Source organism: Kryptolebias marmoratus, linkage group LG2 (assembly GCF_001649575.2).
Source record: "Kryptolebias marmoratus isolate JLee-2015 linkage group LG2, ASM164957v2, whole genome shotgun sequence".
NCBI lineage: Eukaryota > Metazoa > Chordata > Actinopteri > Cyprinodontiformes > Rivulidae > Kryptolebias > Kryptolebias marmoratus.
The window spans coordinates 19079533-19102634 of NC_051431.1; the positions used below are offsets into that span (position 1 = coordinate 19079533).

Below are 23102 nucleotides of genomic sequence, written 5' to 3' on the forward strand. Positions count from 1 at the left end.
GGGGGGGTTCATAAAACGCCACCTTTGGCTCTTAACACACAAAGCAATTTATTTTTGGCCTGGGGTCGGCCAAGGCCATCTTGTGTTTTTCTGCCGGCATAAGAGATCAGACGAAGCAAGCGCCGGTGCCAGGAGCCGAGACCATTGTGATTGTGTGTTTATCTGTGTGCGTGCCTGCATGCTCTTATGACTGCAAGTGTGAAAAAAAAAAAAGTGGATGTGGGTGTCAGAGAAAATGACAAAAAAGGCAGGCTGGCGTGTGAAAATGTGTATGTTTAACCCTGTGCGTGTGTGTGTGTGTGTTATGGTTTTGGTTTGAGATGCTGTACGAGAGAATAAGATTGCGTGTGTCATGAAATGAGAAAACACCACTTCCTTTTTGATGGTTGAATGTACGTGTGAGGAGGATGGTTGATCTGTGCACATATATTCTTTTATGTGTGTATGTCTGTGTGTGTGTATACACAGCTGCAGTTCGTAATGTATTTGAAAAGTGCATCGGTGTGACCACTTCCTTTCCGTGGGTATAAACCTACTGCGAGGTCAGGGAGCCCAGAATGAGAAATAACCTACATGGGCGTTTGTGAGTGTGGGAGAAGTCTCGAAGCTCGTATGTGTTAGTGTCTTAATGCGTGTTTGTGTTGGGTGGGTGTGTTTGTGACATTTTTAAATCTAGGTTGGGAACTTTTAGAGAGCTAAACCGGTCTGAATGTAGGAGATGCGTGACACGGCAAAAAAACTGTATCAGTTCCTGCTAGCTCAGAGATTTATACATCATCTCATCTAATCTTATAAACCACCTCCACATGTTGTTTTTTTTTGCTTACAGACTTTTTTTTTAACCTCCAACCTATCTTCTCTGCAAAACACTGCTTACATATCACAAATTTCCCACAGTTTTCTTCACTTTTTGTTCAGTGAAGTATTTTGTCTTGAGTTGAGAAAAGTAAAGTGAAACCAAATCAAGATGTTTAAACACGGGACTCAGAACATTTTCACTGATTGTTGGTCTCCATGAACCCGCCTCTTAAGTTCTTTGCTCTGGCCCAGCAAAGATTTGGTGCTGGCTGAGTTAGCACCGGTTTATCAGACACCAGAAAGAGCCGGCTCTAAGCTCGCTCCGCCTCTGGTTTAGCACTGGAACCTGTTTGCTGGAAAAACCCTTTGTTGTTCTGAGTACCAACACCGTGCTGTTTGCCAACCAACATGGTACTTTTCCAGGTAGAGTGGCTTTGTTGGCATAACACTTGCCAAATAGGGGTTTTTTTTTGAAAGAATTACAAAGTGGAAGTTACGGTCACAGGTGAGCCACACATCTGCAGCTAGAACACTGTAATGCATTTAACTGGTGAAAAATAATGCAAATATCCCTGCTAGCAGAGTTAGCAAAGACAAAAGTGCGTGTCCCTGCAACTTGTGTTATCAGATGGGTATTTCCAGCAGCAGAACTTGTGGTGAATTGGTTATTTTCACTGCAAGTCTTCATCTCGACTAATCAAGTTACATTGGTTTAATTTACGTCAGCACATATTTTCCAACAACATAAGAGACGGTTTGTAGTTCTGACACTGTCTGAGCCAAATTACTTAAAATTAAATGTACAAAGAGCAAAAATAATCCTGAGGTGTGAAATGCACGAATAGGTGTCACTCTGACTTTTTCTATCTAATGTATGTGCACTCCTAGACGTTGAGCTAAAACATGGGTCTTTACAGCAAAATGTGCTTTCTATGCCAACATTTAATTGTAAAATATTGCAACATGAGCAACAAACCTAACTTTACTGTTTTTGCCATATTTCTACAGGCAAAGCAGCTGTTTTATGACACATAATTCCTCCTCGTTGGGACACAACGTCGGTATCTCCTAACACCCGACAGGGAGACAGACAAACAGAGCAAGACCCAGTACAACTCTAATAAAACACAGACTGGGTTTGTGTGTGCGTATGTGCGCGTGTATTTATATATATGTGTGTGTTTAGTTTATCTAGTGCTAAACAGACTGGTGTTCTCAGAGCCCTCATAATCTCATCCACATTGTGTGTCAGGATTCTCCCGATTAAACTCCTCTGAACCACGACAATGGCTTGGACGCAGTCCTAAACGTTTGTTTACTTCGGTGTCTGCGAGTCGTAAACAGCCGCAGTCACAGAGCCCAGTTCCAGTTTGTTTGAGTGCATCATACGCTAAAACACTGCGTCATCTGAATTACATTTGCGAACTGAGATTACACTCATTGCCTCCTGTTTATTTAAATTCAGATTCATTGATTTTTTTACTTTTTCTGTAATTTTACACATCGAAATCAGCAAGGATGTTGGTTGATAATTTGTTCAATTTGTGCCATTAAGGGAAACAAACTGGGACATTTTTGCCTTTTCAAATACTAAATAGTTATGAGACAGAATTACCTCTGTGTCCAGTTGATGTCTGTAGTCCTGCTGTAACTTGGTTAGGATTCTCTCATGAGACACGATCAAAGAATCTCTGTAAACACACACATTGGACACACACAGTGAGGAGTTAGCTCACAGCAACTTAGTATCTTGGTTTGCAAAAGAACCTGCATATTTTTTGCCTTTCTCAAAATAAGATGTCTACTCTAACCAAACTGTGTTTGGAGGTGGAGTATAAATGTAGCATCAGGTCAGCTGCACCATATGAAGTCGTGTTCAAACAGAAAGCGGCTCGGGGCTAAACACCTCCCAGCCGTTTTTCGATACAGCAGAAGCAAATAGCCATCTGTCTCTAAAAGCAGATGGAGGTTTTCTGTATGAGTCTTAAAGGGATAGTTCAGATCCTTTGACGAGGGGTTATGTTGAAAGGTTGTAAACAATCAGTACCTTACCTGTTGTACATAGCTGTCTGATTGAACTCATTTTGGAGAAATAAAATTTAAGTAACAGAGTTGAAGAGCTAACAGCTAGTCCAAATTAGAGACCATCTTAAAACATTTCTGCTGTGTAATGCAAAATTGTTGGTGGCACACAGTAAGCCCTGACAGGACGAGCCATTAGTCTGCTAAGCTGCTCAGAATTATATTCTATTACTCCAAACTGAGTAAAGAGCTATCTACAGCATGTAAGAAAGTACTGTTCATAACATTTCCACGCAACCCCACTTCAAATGATTTGAAATATATCTTTGAGATTTTGAACAAAATATTCACAATCAGTGGCTGCTTTAACTTCTGTTTTAAAAAGACTTCCAATCCCCCTAGATCAGGGGTGTCCAATCCTGGTCCTGGAGGGCCACCATCCTGCAGGTTTTACTTGTTTCTCAGCTCCAACACACCTGATTTGAATCAATGGGTGATTAACAGGCTTCTGCAGAACATGAAGAGGTAATTTAACCACTGAATCAGGTGTGTTGGAGCAGGGAAACAAGAAAAACATGCAGGATGGTGGCCCTCGAGGACCAGGATTGGACACCTCTGCTCTAGTTTAAATAAAGAGATCAAAGCATAATCAGAAAGAAATGCAAAAAAACCCAAAAGAAATGAACAAAAATACAAGTTTCCAATGTACTGACACACAAATTTACATTTGTCAATGACCAAATAGCCCTGTAGTAACTATTTTATCTGTGCGCATCATATATCTACCTGTCATAATTAAAGAAAGATCCAAAAATATTTACACAAACATATTTCTTTAGAAAGAAAGAAAGAAAGAAAGAAAGAAAGAAAGAAAGAAAGAAAGAAAGAAAGAAAGAAAGAAAGAAAGAAAGAAAGATGAATGAACTGTGGGAGATGAGCTTGAGATGGCCAAAGAAAATACATTTTATTAAACTGTTGATCTTCTGTACAAACAATAATGTGTCAGTTCAGCAGCTGGTCTGGATGATAACATGTGAAGGACAATAAATGCCAGAGACATATGGAGGGAAGTGGCTGCTTTTAGCAAATGTTTATACAACTTGAGTTGGTGAAAAATACTTTTCAAGTAAGCTTTCAAAGAATAATTTCCACCTTTTCAGCACTGTGCTAACAGAAGTAATCCCCCTGAAACAGTGATGATGTAAATACACATCATTTAGCAAAGTTAACATGTGCAAAGATATTACAAGTGTACATACATCTGGCATGCGACTGTGACAGAAAAAAAAAATCCTAAGGGGATTTTGCTCGGGTTATTCTTTTAAAGCCCGCTGCATGTTGGAGATTCTTTATGTGGCATGATGCCTTTGTGTGAACAGGTGTGTGCACACTTGACTCCGTGCATATCTGATAAAGCAACAGATAATCTACATAATAAAGAGCAGCGGCCACATTCCTTCTCTTCTTAGTGGGGACAGACACAATATTATTCACTCCACTGGCTCTGGATAATCACTTCAGCCTGCTGACCACGCACACATCCGCACATGAAGAGAAGCACCGAAAGAGATGCAGCCAGACGTTTATGCACCAACACTCCCAGAGAGACAGAGCGAGAGAGGGGGGAAAGGGGCAACTTTGATGCCCAGCTTTGACTCCCATTTAAAAGTGCTCCGGTCCTATTAAAGAGGGATTCTGTGAAGGGAGCCGTCGCTTCTTAAAACATCAACCGGGGTGTAAAATGTTCCTCTAGATATGTTTCTAACAATGTAGCATGAACAGTTCTGCAGGATGATATGCTTTGTGTGTGTGAGTCAGAAGCAAAGAGTCGTCAGATTTTTTTTTCTTTGACTTAAGTCTTTGCCAGAAGAGAGAGACTGGATGTGAGGATTTGGCAGATTTATGAAGCTGAAACCTTTTTAATATGGAACAAACTGCTGATGCATACAGTGTCTCTATATGTCTGTATGGGGGATGTGGGAGTGTGTGTGTGTGTGTGTGTGTGTGTGTGTGTGCGTGCGTGTGTATGTGTTAGGGGGCTGTTCAGGGCTGGAGTGTGTATGTGACCTGTCAGATATAATTCCCCTCCGATTACCAAAAAAAAAGGAGGGCAGATCTCTGGAAAAATAGTGTACCAGCAGTTTCAAAATCAACTTGAAGGATGCGTGTGTGTGTGTGTGTGTTAGACTCATGTATTTTACTCCGAGGGTATGTGCGAGGACACCCCCACCCAACAACCACCACCACCACCCCAGGGAGCACGTGCGTGCAGATTCAGCCCTCAAAAGGAGGTTTGAGGGGGGGATTATAGGAACGAATGATGAGAAAATCTGAGAACATTCTTTCATTTGCTCACACGCCAGCCTGCTTTTAAGAACAGATGAGAGTGTGTGTGTGTGTGTGTGTTACCTCTTCAAAAGGCACATTCTCTTTTTACTCTGCGCTGATAACATCCCTGTGTGCACACCCAGACAAATGATGGCCCACCTCAGGGGCAAATTTAAATAGCTTTTTTTTTTTTATTAACATATTCTTATTGCGTGTAAATCATTGATGTAGATTAAGAGTTAACAGCAACCTCTGCTGACATCCTCCATCCATCAAGCTGTTTTTAGGGACCCAGCTCTCCACCTGGGGAGGTTATTACAATTGCAAAGACAATAAAATATCTAACCCAGATTTTTAAAGCTGATTTTCAAAGCTGTGTATAAAAAAACCCCAACCTAATTTTACATCAAGGATGATTTATGAACTGGAAATAAAAAGAAAATGTTGATGTAATGCTTTACACTAAAAAAAAAACAGAAATAGAAGAAAGAAAGTGTGAAATAATCGTAAATGAGGCAGTTCTCCTATGCCCAAGGCACTAATCCGGTGTCTCTGGAGCGGTGTGGAGGGCTTCTGAGAACATCATTTTTGTCACGAAAACTTGGCTGCTTGAAACCACTCAAGACATGTTCTCTCACATTCAAAAGATGGATGAGGAAGCAGAGATACTCCTGACCTCTCTTGACTTTTAAAATCTTTCACTCTTTCCATTTATTGCGGCTTCCCTTCTCTCCGGGCTCTTCCCATCACTCGCTCTGTTTCGTCGTTTTAAACCCTGTCACTCCTGACAGAATCGAGGGCAGGCCGTGACGTTTGGCCTGAATGTGTGTGCATCACATGTGCTTCCTGCGAGAGCCAGCGTGTGACGTAACCAACTAAACCACAGCCCTCCTCGTGTCATCCCTTCCTTTATCCTCCCTCTATCTGTCACGTATGTCTCTCATTTCTCTCCATCAGTTCTCACCACCCTTCACTTTTAATTTGGCCTCAGGAAGCTGCGATCTTTGCGGTTTCTAAGATTGTCTTTTCACAGTCACTTCACAACTGATTTTCATCAGCAGCTGAAATCTTCCGTATTACAAATCAGAACTGCAGCTGCACATGAACCAACAGATTAAAGGCGCACTTATCTCTGTTATTACAACAAAAAAAAATAGTTTTAGCAGCACCGACTTGGCTTTGAGCTTGCTCCAGCTTTATTGTTTACGGTTTAAAAGCTAAAAATAAGATAAATACTAACATGTTTTAACATGTACAACTTATTCAGCTGTGCATCTGTAGCTTTAAACAATTTAACACTTAATTTTAACTTTGTATTAAGCAGTACTATAAGATAGTCAGAATTTGGAAGAAGATTAGGTAAAACTTAAAAAATTACTAAAGCAAAGCTTACTTTCTAAAGGCCACGCATTTTTCAAAAGGAATGCATATTGCCCACCACCTTTCATGCCAGTTTAAACTAAAATCATCTTATGTTGAGAAATGACAACCTTTTATCCGTTACGATCAAACTTTGAAAATAACATTATGCACAAGCTCCTTCTACACAGCCATGTTTGTGTTTCTAAGGTTGGTTGTCTGGGGCAACCATCTTGAATAAGGTTGACTCCAAAAGATTTTCAGGTGTTGATGTGCATTCATTGATTACTTTTTAATTAAAATTTGTCCAGTGGTTCATGAGATATTTGGATAACAGGCACACAAACACATATGCACACAGACACACACAGAGAGATAAACAATAACATGAACCTCATCAGGTGTGTTATCAGGTTACACAGTGATGTGGGGGTTAGCTCTGTTGCTGTGTGACAGACTAACCCATCCGATTTATACACTTGTTGACTGCTGGATATTGACTCCAGTGCCCCTTTACCCTGAACAGGACAAAGCAGGAACAGAAAAAGATAGATGGATTTTTTTTTCCATTTCCCTGATGGCACAGACATATTCTAAAATGACAGCGCCAGGATTCAACAGGCCTAATTTATCAAGAAGTGGTTCAGAGACATCATCACACATGAATTGGCCGCCATGGAGAACAGACATTAATGACTCTGAGAATGTTGGAACAATGACTCAACTCTTCCATCATCAGAACAACTTTTTGGAGGAAAATAATGCAACGCAGAATGTTAATAAATGTTGCGACTGTGCATGACTTACTGACAAGATGGTGTGAAGAGAGAGCGTTGTAATCAAAACTGCTATTTCAAAAAATATTCAATGCCTGTTAATATAGGCTGCGGGTTGAGCAGTTGGTTGAAGGTTCTGGGTTCATAAGTTTATGTGTGGAGTTTGCATGTGTGAGTTTTCTTTAGATACTCTGGTTTCTTTCCACAGTCCAAAATCATTGATTATTTAGGAACTAATTGCCCTATGTATGAGTGCATGTGTAAATGGCGTTTCACCTGTTGGCTGCTGAAGACAGACACCAGCTGCTTGTGATCCTGAACAGGATCTAGAACAGGGGTTGGCAACCCTGATCCTTGAGGGCCACCATCCTGCATGTTTTCCTTGTTTCCCTGCTCCAACACACCTGATTCATGGTTAAATCACCTCTTCATGTTCTGCAGAAGCCTGTTAATCACCCATTGATTCAAATCAGGTGTGTTGGAGCAGAGGAACAAGTCAAACATGCAGGATGGTGGCCCTCGAGGACCAGGATTGTCTACCCTTGATCTAGAAGGTCTAGAAAACTGATGGATGGATGACTATTAACATGCCAAAAATAAATACATGATCAAACATTGCAATGACAACATTGCAGATCAACAGTGTAATCACTTGGGTTTAACTCTTTAATTTCATGTAAAAATTAAAAATGTACATAAATCTGATGCCAATAATAAAATGGGTATCCTCATAAAAATGTGTTGTTTTAAAACTAGCTGTAAATTTTTCAGAACCCCAGTCGTGATCCAATGTCTCTTTTTCCACAACAGTAAGAGTGACAAACAGCCTGGTAGGATTTATTTAAAGAACACAACACTAACGACTGTGTACCTGATCAGACCTGTGATCATTTAAAACACAGTTTACCAACGCTCAAACACACAATGTTCCTGAGTGTGCTGGGAACACGATGTGCTCTGCAACCTACAATCAAAATGCATTATTTAATGAACTTCATTGAGGCTATAAACATCATGCCTGTTAATCAATGTAAATATAAAGGGAGAAAGCCTTTCTGTTATTTTTATAATGAAAGTCACTCACCATCTGGAAAAATACAGCGCCTGTTTTCAATGACTGAAGCTCAGTTTTGTGAGTTTATCATTTAAAATGATCGCATGTCCAGAATCTATGTAGAAACACAAAGACGTTTACTGCATATACTATTTAACTACGGCTTAATAATGGAAATTCTACCAGCTTGAAGAACAATAAGAGAAATAAAAGAGAGAGACAGAGAAGCCTGAGCATGAAAATAAGAACCAAACCCTACACTGTGCGTAAGAAGTTATGGTTTTCCTCTGATGTCAACTCCAATGTAAGTTTGCATCACTGTCCTATTTGCTTCAGTGTAAATTAAACACAGCACTCCATAATTTCCTTGGAGAGATAGCTATTGAGTAAACATGAACTCCAGGAACTGTGGTTTTCTTTCAAATCGTTTCTGCTTTTCCTGTCAGTGATTAATCTCGTGTTTTATTTTTGTCACAGTGACAGTTGCTCTAATTGTGCTTCTCAGTGAAATACAACAGGATAATCCACCGTAAAGACTCACAAACTACATACAGATAAAACATCAACGTCTTTGTCTCTTTTTTCTTCTTTTTTAATCAGGGTCACAGCTGCATCCCTCTTTGAGTCTTGATTACTCTTCTTATTTCGGGCAGGAGTCTTTGTTGACTCATCTGCAGATATGCTAAAAATGCTGGGGAAGGTTCTGTTATGACCTCTTTTGTGACTCTACCTGGAACTCTGCTGGTTTATGATTCCTGGGACTGTTTGAAAAGAATATTTTCTCCAATAGATCAACAGTTTAGTAGAGTGTACTCTGTTCATTGGTGACACCTTTATTACCAAAATCTTTAAAATGTCATCCAAGAAAAGTGCCCTTGGACAGTAAACTTTTTCTTATGGAGCAGCTCATATCTAGAACACCAAACCAACAAAACTCCATCCTACATGCTGTTCTCTATTCCTATAAAACAGTAGAATAGTGGGTTTTGTGTGTTGTCCAAGATTGATCCTTTTTTTAGGATTCCTTTCATCCAAGATAATGTTCATAATCAAACAAAATTTATTCTTTAGCTTTTGTAACTTCAACTTGCCTGTATGGCACTTGATAATTATACAGTCCCTTTTAGGTAAATAAAGCTTGAAATATAAGAATAAAAACTTTAAGTTTTTCAGATAGCACCACGTGTTAATATTATCAGGATAAAAAAGTATGACACAAGAGGAGGATCTTTTTTAAAGGAATGCATATCGTCCACCGCCTTTCATGCAAAGCTTGAAACTAAGATAATCTTATGTTGAGAAATGATGGGAGTTACGGTTTTTTAGGTCAAACCTTGAAAATGCTGTTATGCTCACATGGTATCGCAATAGCTCGTGCAATCTGGTTTTGCTTGGACTATGTGTTGTAACTCTCACCTACAATCACACCAAAATGTCAGCTCAATATCTGAGTTAGAGCAGTTTCTGTGTTGGCTAAGGCTGATTAGTTCTGGTGACCATCATATATTGTGTTGTATCCAAAAGGTAATTAGTTGAAGATGTACATCCAGTGCTTACTTTCTGTGAGTTTTATTAAAATCTGTCAAGTGGTGATGAGGTATGTAGCTAGCACATCAATTTAGGATAATATTTTTGGTAATCTTTCATGGGATTAATCCAGGCGTTCACAGCTGGTGGAGTGGTCAGCACCATGTGGATTTGAGTCTGCTGTTCGGCTGAGGCCTTTCTGTACAGTTTGCATGTTCTGTCTGTGCCTGTGTGGTTTGGTCCCACAGTCCAAGCTCTGTGACGAGCCGACGACCTGCCTGAGAAAATGCTCTTGTTGTGACTCTCAGGGTAAAGCTGAAGAATGGAGTGTCCTGTAAAAAAAAGATTGCGAGCCAGTTTCCCTGAACTGTTTACAAAAATCTATCCGATAGCTTAAAACTGCTCCTAAAATGTTTACAATAATAGATTTTTCAACTTTCTCAAAGAAAAGTTTAGCTACTAAAAGCACCATGCATGTGATAAATCAAAGGTTTGTATTTAGTTCAGTGTTATCTGCAAACCGAGATATCAGGGACGTTTAGTCAATGTGATAAAAAAACACGCGATAAGGTATTGACACAGATAAACAGCTCTACATGCAAGGTTATTTGAACAGCGTGTGCTGTGCTGGGAAAGACGGCCACACATGGAGCGTTAACACCGAACACCTGGAATCAGGGTGCAACTCTTAACACTGAGAGCTACACTCGTGCTGCGCCCACACAAAGGATGTAGGTTTTTTTTACTTCAGCTGACCAGTCAGGAAGAAAAAAGAGCTCTGAATAATTAAAATTAGGCGATGGGAACCCATTTCCCAGTTGGGAAGTAGGGTAGAAAAGTTGGAAAAGTACAGAATTGGGATGAAGCTGGCTCTCAGGCCCTGTTCAGACCTGGCACTAACATATTCTGGCTGTTCTGATTTCAAGATAATATATTTAAATACGAGTGTTCACACCTGGCCGCAAAATGTGTCTGGAGAGATCAGATCTCAGTAATAACCGTGTATCCAATTCAAATCCAACAAACAGGACATCAGCAGGTCAGATGTTTTTGTAAAATCCCAAATTCATTCAGCTACCTGAACTTAATAATTCCTTTTACGTTATCCTGGTTTAGAGTAATTTGCAAAAATGATTTGTGACTTCATCGAGCTCAGTGCAAAGACACTGAAAACTCATCAGCTGTTTTCTACACAACTTAGTTGTGAACATACAGTAAGAGAAGTTTGTTAGTGGGTGAAGATGCAACACGATGCTGGAGGGATGCTGTGTGACTGACACAGAGTCATTTACATTTACAATTAATGAGATGACTACAGCTAGCAAGGCCACCTGATTTGTTATAACCTCATCAAATACAACATATTTTGACACCATTAGATAGATCTTTTAAAGACAAACCCAACACAATTTGAGTTTTTGAAATCAGTCTACTGTTTACCAATTGATTGTCAAATATGATCATCAGAATGGGTCTAAATGAATACAGTTCTTAAATAGGCAGCAATAGAAAGGAACTTCCTGGAACTTTCATCCCCACACCGGGCTGAAGCTGAGGAATCGCTCTGACTGGCTGTAAATTTTCATATTATTTCTTCACGGATATCACATGAGCAAAGCAGTAGAAAGTGCCAGCTCCTGCTCGGCTCTTTGCCAATGTCTGTCATTCGCGGAATCAGCTGTAAATCCTCGCAATGCCAGCATTTGCCAAAAGATCATCGATCTTTTAGGATTTTAATCATTCTTAATTTTTACACATGGATAACAATATTAGTATCAAAATAGAGCTTATTTCACACAGATTTTTTAATGTAGGTCATAAAATGTTTTGTTTCAACTGAGTTGAGAAATGAATGAATTAGTTTGATCATTGCCTGACCTAGTTAGCTATGGTGCTGCCGTGCATCGTTTATTTAATGAATTAAGAACATATAGAGGATGAATGGGTTGGAGGGTACAGGTGACTTTGCCATCACAGCGGGTACAATCATACAATCAAAACTAAAGGCCTACCATTCCAGGAAGGAATGCATATCACCCGCAGCCTCTGGTGCCCGAATTTTAAACTAAGATCATCTTATGTTGAAAAGAGATGGAGTTATAGATGTTTTCTTCAAACCTTAAAATTTTGTTATGCTTAATCTCATGCAATATTGTGAGATCTTGCGAAATGAGAATGTGTTGGAGGAGTGTCTCAGCTACTACAACAACAAACTTTAGCTCAATATTGGTAAATGTTTACAACGTTATTACCATTTTTTGTCAGCTAAGGTTAATTAGCTGTGGTGGCCATCTTGAACTGGGTTGACTCCAAAAGTTAATCAGCTGTAAAGATACATCCACTGATTACTTTCATGAGTTTCATTAACCTTCCCGTGGCCTTCAGGTCAAATGGACTCGGTTTCAAGGGCGTTAAAATCGACCCAGTGGTTCATGTGATATTTTGCTAACAAACAGAATTCACTCCAGTAGTTAACGGCAAAGTTTTAAAAACAGATCTGGCATGATCCCCCATCTTATGAGTTTCCTAATGTCAACTGGCTGTGCAAGCCATCTTGAATTAAGTTGACTCCAAATGTTAATAAGTGAAACACTCAATGTTTAGTTTCTGAAAGTTTCCTTAAAATATGGCAGATGGTTCATGAGATATTTTGCTAACCGACAGAGTTGACTCTAACAATTAATGTCAAAGTTTTAAAAACAGATTTTGTCCACCGGTTAGCACTCAAAGTATAAGCTGTGAATGACTCTCAGCTACAACCACCTAATTTTAGCTCAATATCTATACATTTGAAAAAGTTCGAACCATTTTTGGCCGCATAGCTGTGGCAGCCATCTTAATATGGATTGGCCCCAAACATTAATTAATTGTAGAAGTGCATCCAATGATTACTTTCTGAGAGGGTAAAAACATGATCACCCCTTGTGCCTTTGGCTCAGACAGTGATGCCACTGGAGGCAGGTGATAGCAAACATCACAATATAGAGAAACATCACGCATACAATGTTCTGGTAACTCACTGATTAATAAGTTATAATCCTATTGATCAGTGAAACAAAATGTTGTTTTTCATTATAAAGGATTCTGACAATCAATCCAGTAAAGCTTTAAGCTGAAAAAAATGTCTTCAGAATAACACTACTGATTGCTCTATTATCATTTAAATCAGTTGGCATTTTAACAATGCTGTTAAAAAATCTGTGAGACTTGCAGGTAATACCTCTGCTGCTTCCATGGAGTCATGTCAGCTCAGTGGATAGACCTTCAGTGTGGTCCAGGAAAGATCTGTATTCAAACTACTGATCTAATTTGTATTAAAGTGTCCCAGAACACCTCTGAATGTGGTCTGAGTGAATCCATCCCGAAAGCCATCACACCTGTATTCAGTGCTGTCAAGTTACCGTCTGATTGCCCAGGACACATGTTAGAGTCAGGTCCAAGGAGGACCTAAGTATTGAATTTAACAGTAGTGTCTATAAATAGATGTCCTTTTCAGACCATGTGAAGTGAATTTAAATAGGTCCATATGTGATAAGTTTACTGATTACTGCTTTCATTTTGGCCCAAAGCAGAAGGTGAAAATAGGATGTTTTTGCTCTTGTCCATGCGTGTGTTTGTCAAATCATCTCATGAACCACTGGATAGACTTTAATTAATCTTTCAGAAAATAATCAGTACACTATGTCTACAACTGATTAACATTTGGAGTCAACTCATTTTAGGATGGCTACCACAGTCAACTGACCTTACCAAACAAAAATGACCATAACTCAACAATTTTACAGATACTGAGCTCAGATTTGGTGAGGTAGGAGCTGAAAGCAATCTCCAACACATACCCTACACATCGTACAAGATCTGTCCTCAAACTTTTAGCATTAGCTGTTAGAGTCAACACAGTCTCTTAGCAAAATATCCGATGAACCACTGGATGAATTCCTATGAATCTCTTGGAAAATAATAACTCAACTCATTAACTTTTGGAATCAATCCAATTCAAGATGGCTGTTACAGCCAATCAACTGTACCAACACAAAAATGGTTATAACCCAGTCAGTTTTACAGATACTGAGCTAATGTCTGATGTTGTAATAGCTGAGAGTCATCTTCACAACTTATTTTGAGTCCAAACAGATTTCACAATATTGCATACTGCGCATGTTACCATTTACGAGGTTTGACCAAAACAGATATAACTCCAGCCCTTCTCATCATGAATTAATCTTAGTTTAAAACTCTGTGAAAACGTTGGCAGGCAATATGCATTCTTTCAAAGAATGCCAGGCCTTTAATTACTCATAGTTTTCCAAGTCAATGTTAGCATAAGTAAATAACATTTGTTCCAAAATGGTTTAATAAATCAATATAAAGGATCCCATGGTGAATTAATTTACAATGGGAACAGTTATATAACTATTCATGCATTAATAAGAGGAAAGCTCAAAGCAGAATAGTTATTGACAATCAAGACCTTTCTTTCCTCAGCTCTCTCCCGTCCTGCTGGACCTCCTCCAGGGTTTTCCTGATGTGTGTCACTTCCTCTACAGCTGCACGGTACTTCTGGTTTAGCTGTACCTCCCTCTCCTCCCATGACGACAGCTGCTTCTGTATGGCATCACACTTTTGTTGACATAACAACCACTTCTCATTTTTCTCCTTCAGTTCCACTGTTAGCCTGGTGAAAAGACACAAAGGTGGAGAGTTGCACAAACATGTCGGAGCTACAATGTTTTGGGAGGAAGTGCGTCTTTCATATGCATCTGAAAAGGACGTGTTTACGCATGTTCTGAACAACCACCCGAGTACACACCTGCAGCTGCAGACCGACAGGTCAACAGGTTGGTGATCAAAACCAAGTTTGTTACGTAAGACAGGAGCCATCTATTCCGTACGAGGCTTTTTAAAGCTGCTAGTCAAGTGCAAAGAGCACACACATAGACTCCAAAACTGGGCCACCCTCCATTTTCAAACAAACATCAATGATGGGACTAAACAGGTACTACAAAACAAGATGGTCCTTATTTTAAACCTAAATCAGAATGATGGTCAGTGTTCTATCAGCTGCTACGATATTTGCTTTAGATTAAACTTTGAAAAGTCATTGTGAGGATTGATCTGGCAAGACCTGCAGCTCCAAACTAAGCAAAGGTCATTGTGGGAGCTTATGTCATAAAAATTACAAGCACAGCTAACATACAGTAACAGGATAATTAACCTTAACATATGAGTTTTATTAGCAATTTTTCACTGCCTTGTTGACTTTAATATTATTTACTCTTTGAGTTAGTTGTTTCTTGGTAGTTGCTGCTGGAGTTGCCTGCTAAGTCAGAAAAAGCAGGTGAAGATGCATCAGACCTGCTTAAAGTGATAGTTCTGACATTTTGAGGAGGGCTTCTGTGGAAAGGCTATACCTGAGTGATGTGCTGTTAATTTTGCTTTGCATGGTTGTTTCCATAAAACTTGATTAACCTTGTCACCGGCCGCTTGCTGTAACACTTTCAATCGGAATATCATAAAGTTTCTGCTGGAATAACTGTGAAATGTGTAAAATTGACAACAACATTGAGGTTTATTAAATAACATTTCATGAACTGCTATGCAATTTCTGAGATTTGAGTTTATTTAAGACAGCAGTGTTCCACTTTGGTCTTAGCTCATTGATCTGGTGAGAAATAATCTATATTTCTCCAAAAAGAAGGTCATTCTATGAGTTATCTGCCACGAGTAAGATATTAATTCTTCTTCTTCAACCTTTATTTAACCAGGATAAACTCCTTGAGATCAAAGATCTTTTTTACACGAGTGTCCTGACAATAAAGAAGTTTAAAACAGTTACTTACAAGAAACACAATACAATATCAAAACCATCACTAAATAAAACCCACTTTCCTAAAGTCAATTTAAACAGTGGCATATAGACTTTGTTTCTGGTAAATCATTTATAAAACCATTGAAATAATAAAATGAGATCAGCTCTTTTTATTCTTAACAGTTCATACCTCTTCCACAAATCCCCACTTTAAAATAACTGAACTATCTGAATTCTTTTAAATGAGGTTAACCAGTATGTGGGTCATACTGTTTATTTCTAGCATTACTGGGAATTCTTAGCTGTTTATTTTTCCCTTATATACACTAATATCACTATTTACCATTATTCTGATCAGTCTTTATTTCTGGAGATGATTTGACAAAAAATAGGATTTTTTTTTCTTTCAATGTTTTTTTGTGTATGATATTTATTTTTTACTAATATCTTGAGTCAGTTTGAACCTTTAAATTCTTTTCAAAGATCAAAAACTTTTCATCAGATGTACATTGTCTTTGGGCACCTCTGGTCAAGCCCATTTGGTAAATTGTTGTCTTCTTACTCTGAACCTCTCACGCCTTCTGAAACAGCATCCACCCCCGGTGCTATTATAGGTTGAGCAGTATAGGAGCCAGAGGGTTAGATCAGAGCCTGCTGTGTGGGAAGAGAAATAAATTGACAGTGTAATTGAACACACCAGGCTGCCAGTGGCTCAGAAGGAGAATACCAGCAGATACCATGTGAAAAAATGCACACCCTGCATACATCTAACGCCTACTTGTGCAGATGAGAGGCCAGGCGCATATATATATGCCTGTCTGTCGGTGGGCGTACGCATGTGGATTGGGTGTACGTGACACACACACACACACACACACACACACACACACACACACACATACGTCTGCCTGTATGTCGGAGAGATGCACTCCAATCAAAGTGCCACTGGATTTTCACAGAATGTGCGTGCCTCAGAGCACTGATGAGAGATGTGTGTGAGAAACATGACTGCATGCCAGCTAAGAAGTGCTTCCATCTGTTGCGCCAACCTCACACGAGCGTCTGCAGTGTCACTGGCACTTTGCAGAGCCTCAGATCTCCTCAAGTTATCAAAGGGATGCGAACATACCCACCTCTCTGAAAGAGTCAGGAGATCTGATAGAGCAACGGAGCAGAGGAAGAGGATAATTACAAGGAGAATGACCGGGGATGAGTAAAGGGATTGTGTTTAAGGGAGTTATGTGACACAACCTCTGTGTGGGAAAGAGCAAGACGAGAGGTCAGCAAACCTGAGTAGTTTTCCTCTGAGCGCCTTCTCAGTGTCTTCCTGTTGAGACAGCTGCTTGTCCCACCGTCTCTTCTGCTCCCTGGAGACACAAACCAGCATGGTTGCTCAATTTTCGGCCAGTGTTGAGTCGTTAAATTTTCAACCAAGATAGACAGACTAGAGGTAAATTTATATTTTCCTCCTCCTGTGAGTTGTAAATTATATTTGCAGGAATATATATATATATATATATATTCAGGCAGAAGGAAATTTATTTACTCCTGGAGTTTGTACGTACAAATCTCAAGTGTCACCGAGGAAGAATCCACATTCATACATCTGGTATCCTGACTACTCCTACGCTTGAATCTTCTCATGGAAGAAGCCAGGGTTTACAGTGGATCCTTCCTGAGGGATCAGCAGAAGTTCAAGAAAGCTTCCTGTAAATCTTAACTCTTTGCGCAGAAAAAAGGGCCGTTGGTTTGCTTTTGACAACTGGACTGAACTGCTTGGGTGTGACACTTTAAATGTGCTTTTGAGATCACCTTTTCCTCCATGTGCAGCTGCAACCTTGTTGTTGAGACGGATATCGGTTTTAATTCTAAAACTGCATGTCTGGACAGCATTGGTGCACACAAACGTACACACACACTTCGTATGCTCCTAATCCCCGTACACATACACACACAAACACACTTTACCCTAACCCTACTAACCCTGTCAGCTTCGGAACCTAATTCCTTCTCCAGCAGCATGATCACTTAATGTGTTCGTGCGTGTGTGCGTGTGTGTGTGTATAAGTATGTTGCTGGCTGTCTAGCGCTGTGACCTTGCGACTGCACGCAAAGAGGCTACAGACTGAGAGGGTCTGCATGTCTGAGCTCACCGGCAGACAGCCTGTTTTCACTTCCAATCTCACTGATTTTTCTGACAACTCTGTGGAGTTATTTGTACACTTCACTAAACACGGAAATGGGTTCTGTAAAACTGCCTGTATAACTTAAGACTGCGAGAACATATTATAGCTTTATAAAGCTTTTTTTCCCACCCTCCTTTCAAAAAAAGTTATCTCTTGCCAACAAACTTGTGTTACACTAAAAATACTGGTAGCAAAATTATCATCTGACAGTGATGGTTTGAGAATTTCTGCCACAGACAGACAGCAGAGTCACAGACGCTAATATGAATCTGGTATCATCATCTGCCACTGAAAGGCGAACGCTGGCTGTAAAGTTTTTGCATATGTGTGTGTGTGTGTGTGTGTCAGTTACCAAAATATTTCATGAACCACTGAACAGATTTTAATAAAACTTTCATAAAGTAATCATTGGATGTACATCTACAACTGGTTAACCTTTGAAGTCAATCCAATTTCAAAAGTCGTCAAAGCTTATCAGCCTTGGCAAACAAATAACTTATAATGCAGTCAGATTTACAGATACTGAGCTAATGTTTGTGGCAGTAGCTGAAAGTCATTCTCAGCACATACTCTGGGTGCTAACAAGATCTCACAATGTCACATGTGATCAGTCATAACATAATTTTCATGGTCTGACTAAAAGTGGGTACAACTCTGTCCTTCTCAGCACAAGATGATCTTGGTTTAAAACTCTGGCATAAAAGCAGTGGGTGATATGCATTCCTTCGAGGAATGCTAGGCCTTTTAAATGTTTCTGGGTTGTTGTTTTTCTTTCTCGCTTTTTTCATTGAACTCTTACTGAACAATGAGCCGTGTGGCCACGCTTCGAGTGGCCAGTCTTTGAAAATTAGCTTGCAAAACTGTATTCTGGGTAGTGCACATTATTCTGTTGTCAACCTCTGCATACATCATACCCACCTGGGCTTGCTTTGTACCCACCTCAGCAGCCGCCTTTACATTTATGATTTAACCTGGCGGAGTACACTTTTGAAATCAAGAATAAAGACAAGCAGAACAATTTTTCAATCATTACTATTTTTAAACAGCATGCGTTTGAGTCCTGGACATTTGCCTCAGATCTTTCCTGTCAGAGAATTCCAGTGCAGGAGTCAAAATACAGCTCTAGCTCTCCTGAGATAGTTGGAGACGCCTGAGGCAAATTTCAGATGGGTCTGAAACAGGTTGAAGATGCTTACAACCACTTTGTAAACTATTTTGAAAGGAAAGTTGCCTCACAAATATCTTAAACATGTTCAAAACTCAGGCGACAAGGCTGCAAGCCTCTGTGGTTCATTCGAGGAAGTTGAGAACCTTTTAAAAATCACAAAACTTTCTGGAAAGTTCCTCATTAATGCTGTTTTCCAACTACTTGCAGCCCAGTGAGATGCCAACTTAACCCTCCTTTTGCCCTCACTCTCTCAGGGCTACTAATGATTTGAAGTGGGCCGCCCATTTAACACCAGCATGCTGTTTGTACTTTACAGTCAGCTCTCTTTTCTCTTTCTTGGTCTTTTTTGGTCAGAGACAACCTGATATCTCAAACAGAAGTTCCACTGTTCTCCTTCTTCTGCCCTCTTCTGAGCAAAATGTAAGAGGGCAGAAGAAGGAGTGGTGGAGCTCTTTTGCTCTTTTTGCAGCTAAAGGCAAATGGTGCCCCTGGAAACAAACTGAAACCAAGAAGAGTCAATATCATACATTATCAGTAATTAGGAACTGGTTAAAGAAACTACAATGGCTTCTTGACAGATTTTGGCTTTAAAAAAGAGAAAATATTCTAATTATTCTATAATTGCAGTAAAATGTGTGCAACATTAATTAAGTTAACCACAATGGATTGAGCGTGAGTTATCACAGCTCGATGACACGTGGCATCAAAGCTCCAGACTGCAGATATACGACATACCTGGAGTGTTCGGCGGGCTCTAAAGACATACCTCATCTGTCCTTGATGACAGATGCTAATAAGAATCAAACATTAATCATTACTTGTCATCCTGTAGCCTTGACAACATATTTGTTTTCTGGGTAAATAAATGTGTCAACCAGTCAAACAATGTCATAAAATAAAACAGACGTGTGGGTGTGTCTCCACAAATTATAGTGAAAAAAAAACCCAACATCTGCTTGGATCCTGTCTGAGCAGACAGGTGGCAGGTTACATAAATGGTGGTGAATCTCAACAATGAAATTACAACGTAGAAGGTAAGTCGAGCCTCTCTTCCCACTTCAGTCTGTGGTCATAGAAATGCCAAAGAAAAGCCACTTGAAAGGAGAAATGCTTTCATGATTTCAGGTCGATGTCATTTTGTGAAGTGGCATGACGTGAGAACAGACAGAAAACCAAAGACAAACGGGAGCAAAAAATTTAAAAAAAGCTTCATTTCTTTTTAAATTGGGGGGGGCTGAAAGGAGACTTCCTCTCTCCCGACGGGCTGTTACTGATTTAATCAAACATGAGATAAACAGCAAGGAAGGAAGGAGAAAAGTCGTTTTTTGGGTGAGTGACGCAAGCAAGAAATGGTGGAGAAAGGGTCCTCGGATACACCCTGAAATCAATTAATGCCAATACTCACACACACAGATACACACACACAGAGCAGCCAGCGTGCATAAGCCTGATGAAAACAAGCTGCTTCACATCAATCACATCCATCCTTTGCTCTTTCTCTCTTGACCTTCACTCATTCCACCATTCACTCTTTCATCTGTTCTCCCTTGTTCAGAGCATCTATCCTTTCTTTCATCTGTTCCTCCCTTCCCTCTAATCCATCCTTTCAACCAGGCCTACGTCTGCCATGTGTTCATCCTCTGATGAAAGGATACGCACGGTGACTCCTGCCAATCAGAGAGCCGCAGGAACCTTCCCATCACCGTTTACACACATGTCGTCCAGGCGTTACAGGAGGAGGTTTGTGAAGCTCACTGATGTGCTGTCAAAGAGCCCTCGGGAGGAAGTTCATAACTGCCTGTCAATTCTGAGGACATCTGCAGTGGCCAGCAGTATGAGATGTATATCAGGTGTCAAATGATCATTCCAAACGTCTGTGAACAAATATTGTGAATACCTCAAATGTTCGAGGGGTTATTAAGGACTGACAAAGAGCTACAGAAGTTTCAAGAGTATTAGAGTGTGTATAAGCAATTAGGAGAAAACAAGGTGGTCTTGAATGTCCCTTACACAATAATCGAAAAGAACTCCACAGCTTTGCTCTGTCCTCACAACGCCCCGGAAACGTGTGTGTTTGTCTGTGTGTGTGTTTCCAAAGCAACGATCTGGCGCCGCAGAAACACAACAGGTGTGGAACGCTGACGGTCAACGGAGGAGAAGGTTGAGGGGGTGGATGTCAAAGGTTGGGAGGTTGTCATGGTAACGCTCCGTGCACACAAAACAAACTTTTTTTTTTGTTCTCAAATCTGAAAAGAGAATCAAAGATTTGGGAAGCTGATATGATGCACAGAGAGATACTGAACAAATATAGAACATACGGACTCTCTCTCTCTCTCTCACACACACACACACACACCAAAACAAGGCTGAGTGTGTTTAAACTTGCAGTCAGTCACATGAACCAGACAGTAAAAGAAATAATGGCTGATCAACCCAAATGGCCCAACTTTGAAATCAGGATGAACCTTACCCAACAGTCACACATGGAACAAAAAGAAAATCACCAACTTGGAATTAAAGCATTTTTAAAGTAGTTTTAAAGTAAATTTAATAAAGCATTTTCACAAAACAGTTCAGTGAAATGGCTGCCAAAATCAGTCTGTCTTTAAGTGGCTTCTGATTGTTTATGAATCACAGATAAATCACACCTAAATTGCCCGTCAACTTTTTTGAAATCAAGCTTCGTGGAACCCAAAGAAATGTGGAACAGTACAGACATCAGTGACAGACGTCTCCCTCTTATCATTTTCTAAACATAACAAATTAACTCGGTTTAGGAATCTTTTTTGTGGTTAACCATTTTTTTTTTAATTAATGCAAAGTTGCTGTGCGTCATCATGAATATTATCCTTGTTAAATAATCTGTTTATTGTTGTTTAGGCTTTTAAATCCTGCAGCTGAGTGGTCGCACAGACTGCCTGTCATCCCTGCATCACATTCTTAAGCTGCAAAACCGGCTTCCCTTTTCACATGTTGACTGTTACGGCTCTGTTACTACCTCACTTGGCAGCACGAAGGTGCAACAGCGGTAAGTTGTCATCAACACCCCGATGCCGCCTCGTTCCATTCAGAAATCACACCGAGACGACTAGAAGGTGTCTAAGTCCTGGACTGAAGTGTTTTGTGAAAGTGCCTGTGATCTCATGGAAATTCAACCATCCTTTAAGGTTGTACATATTTATTGTAAAATTGAGCAAAAAGTCATTGTAGGTACCTTTGACCTCATTGAGTTGAGGCTTAGCTGTAGTTTAAGAAATGTTTACTTTGTGCTCTTTGTGATAATATCCCCAGATTTCACATGTTTCATTATGCTGACACAACAAAGGAGTTTTTGCATCGGTCATGTTCCCATTAGGCTTACTGGATTCTGTACAGACCTAAATGTTTTCTAGATTTGAGGTTTTATGATGTATCATAAACTGTCAGTTTTAACCAAGTTTTTTCTTTAAACTTTAAAATCAACATTACTCTTGCATTTTATTTTCACTTTTATAAATCTCTCTAACTGTATGAAGAACCTAATGTTTGACTATTAAACTGAGTCACTGGCTATTTAAAAAAAAAAAATTGGTACACTTTAGTTGATCCGGGATCTGCATTTTGACTTTGTCAGATCTTTAACAAAATAGTATAAGCAGATTCTAGTTTCTTCTAGTATATTTTACTCCCCCAGACATTTCCTCAGTATTCCAATTGCCTCTCCAGATAAGTTTACTTTTGTCCACATTCACAACACTTAAACCACTCACCCCATATGGGAACTGAAAAGGTATAGCATTTTTTATCATAACATCCCCTCAAACTGAGACAAAATACACTAGGAAGCGAACACGGTTTAATGAAAAAATGATCCACCCTTTTTTTTTCCATATGAGTTAAGAGGAAAAGTAGAAGCCAGCTGCTGCTGATCAAATGCAGTTGATTAACTGGTCATTGTGTGAATGCTATTAAGCATTCACACCATTGTTTTCCTGTTTCTCTTTCTTATCTATTATTCTTCTTTCACTATTCCGTACGTTTTTCGGCATTTAACTCGTTCCGCAATTTTTCAGCTATTTCAACCGTTCATATATCA

General features: G+C 39.7%; 1 protein-coding gene across 3 annotated transcripts in view; it reads right to left on the bottom strand.

The window, feature by feature from the left end:
- The window catches only part of lekr1 (leucine, glutamate and lysine rich 1), an 87382-nt gene that overhangs the window by 28884 nt on the left and 35396 nt on the right, over positions 1-23102 (bottom strand). For all 3 annotated transcript variants that reach the window (XR_005234139.1, XM_017420013.3, XM_037980064.1), the window contains exons 4-6: positions 16963-17040; positions 14336-14539; positions 2414-2489 (exon numbers count right to left, since the gene is read on the bottom strand). Coding sequence is in view for 2 of the 3 variants with exons in the window: in XM_017420013.3 (XP_017275502.2) it covers positions 2414-2489; positions 14336-14539; positions 16963-17040 (358 nt within the window). In the remaining variant the exon portion in view is untranslated. The remainder of the gene's footprint in view (positions 1-2413; positions 2490-14335; positions 14540-16962; positions 17041-23102) is intronic.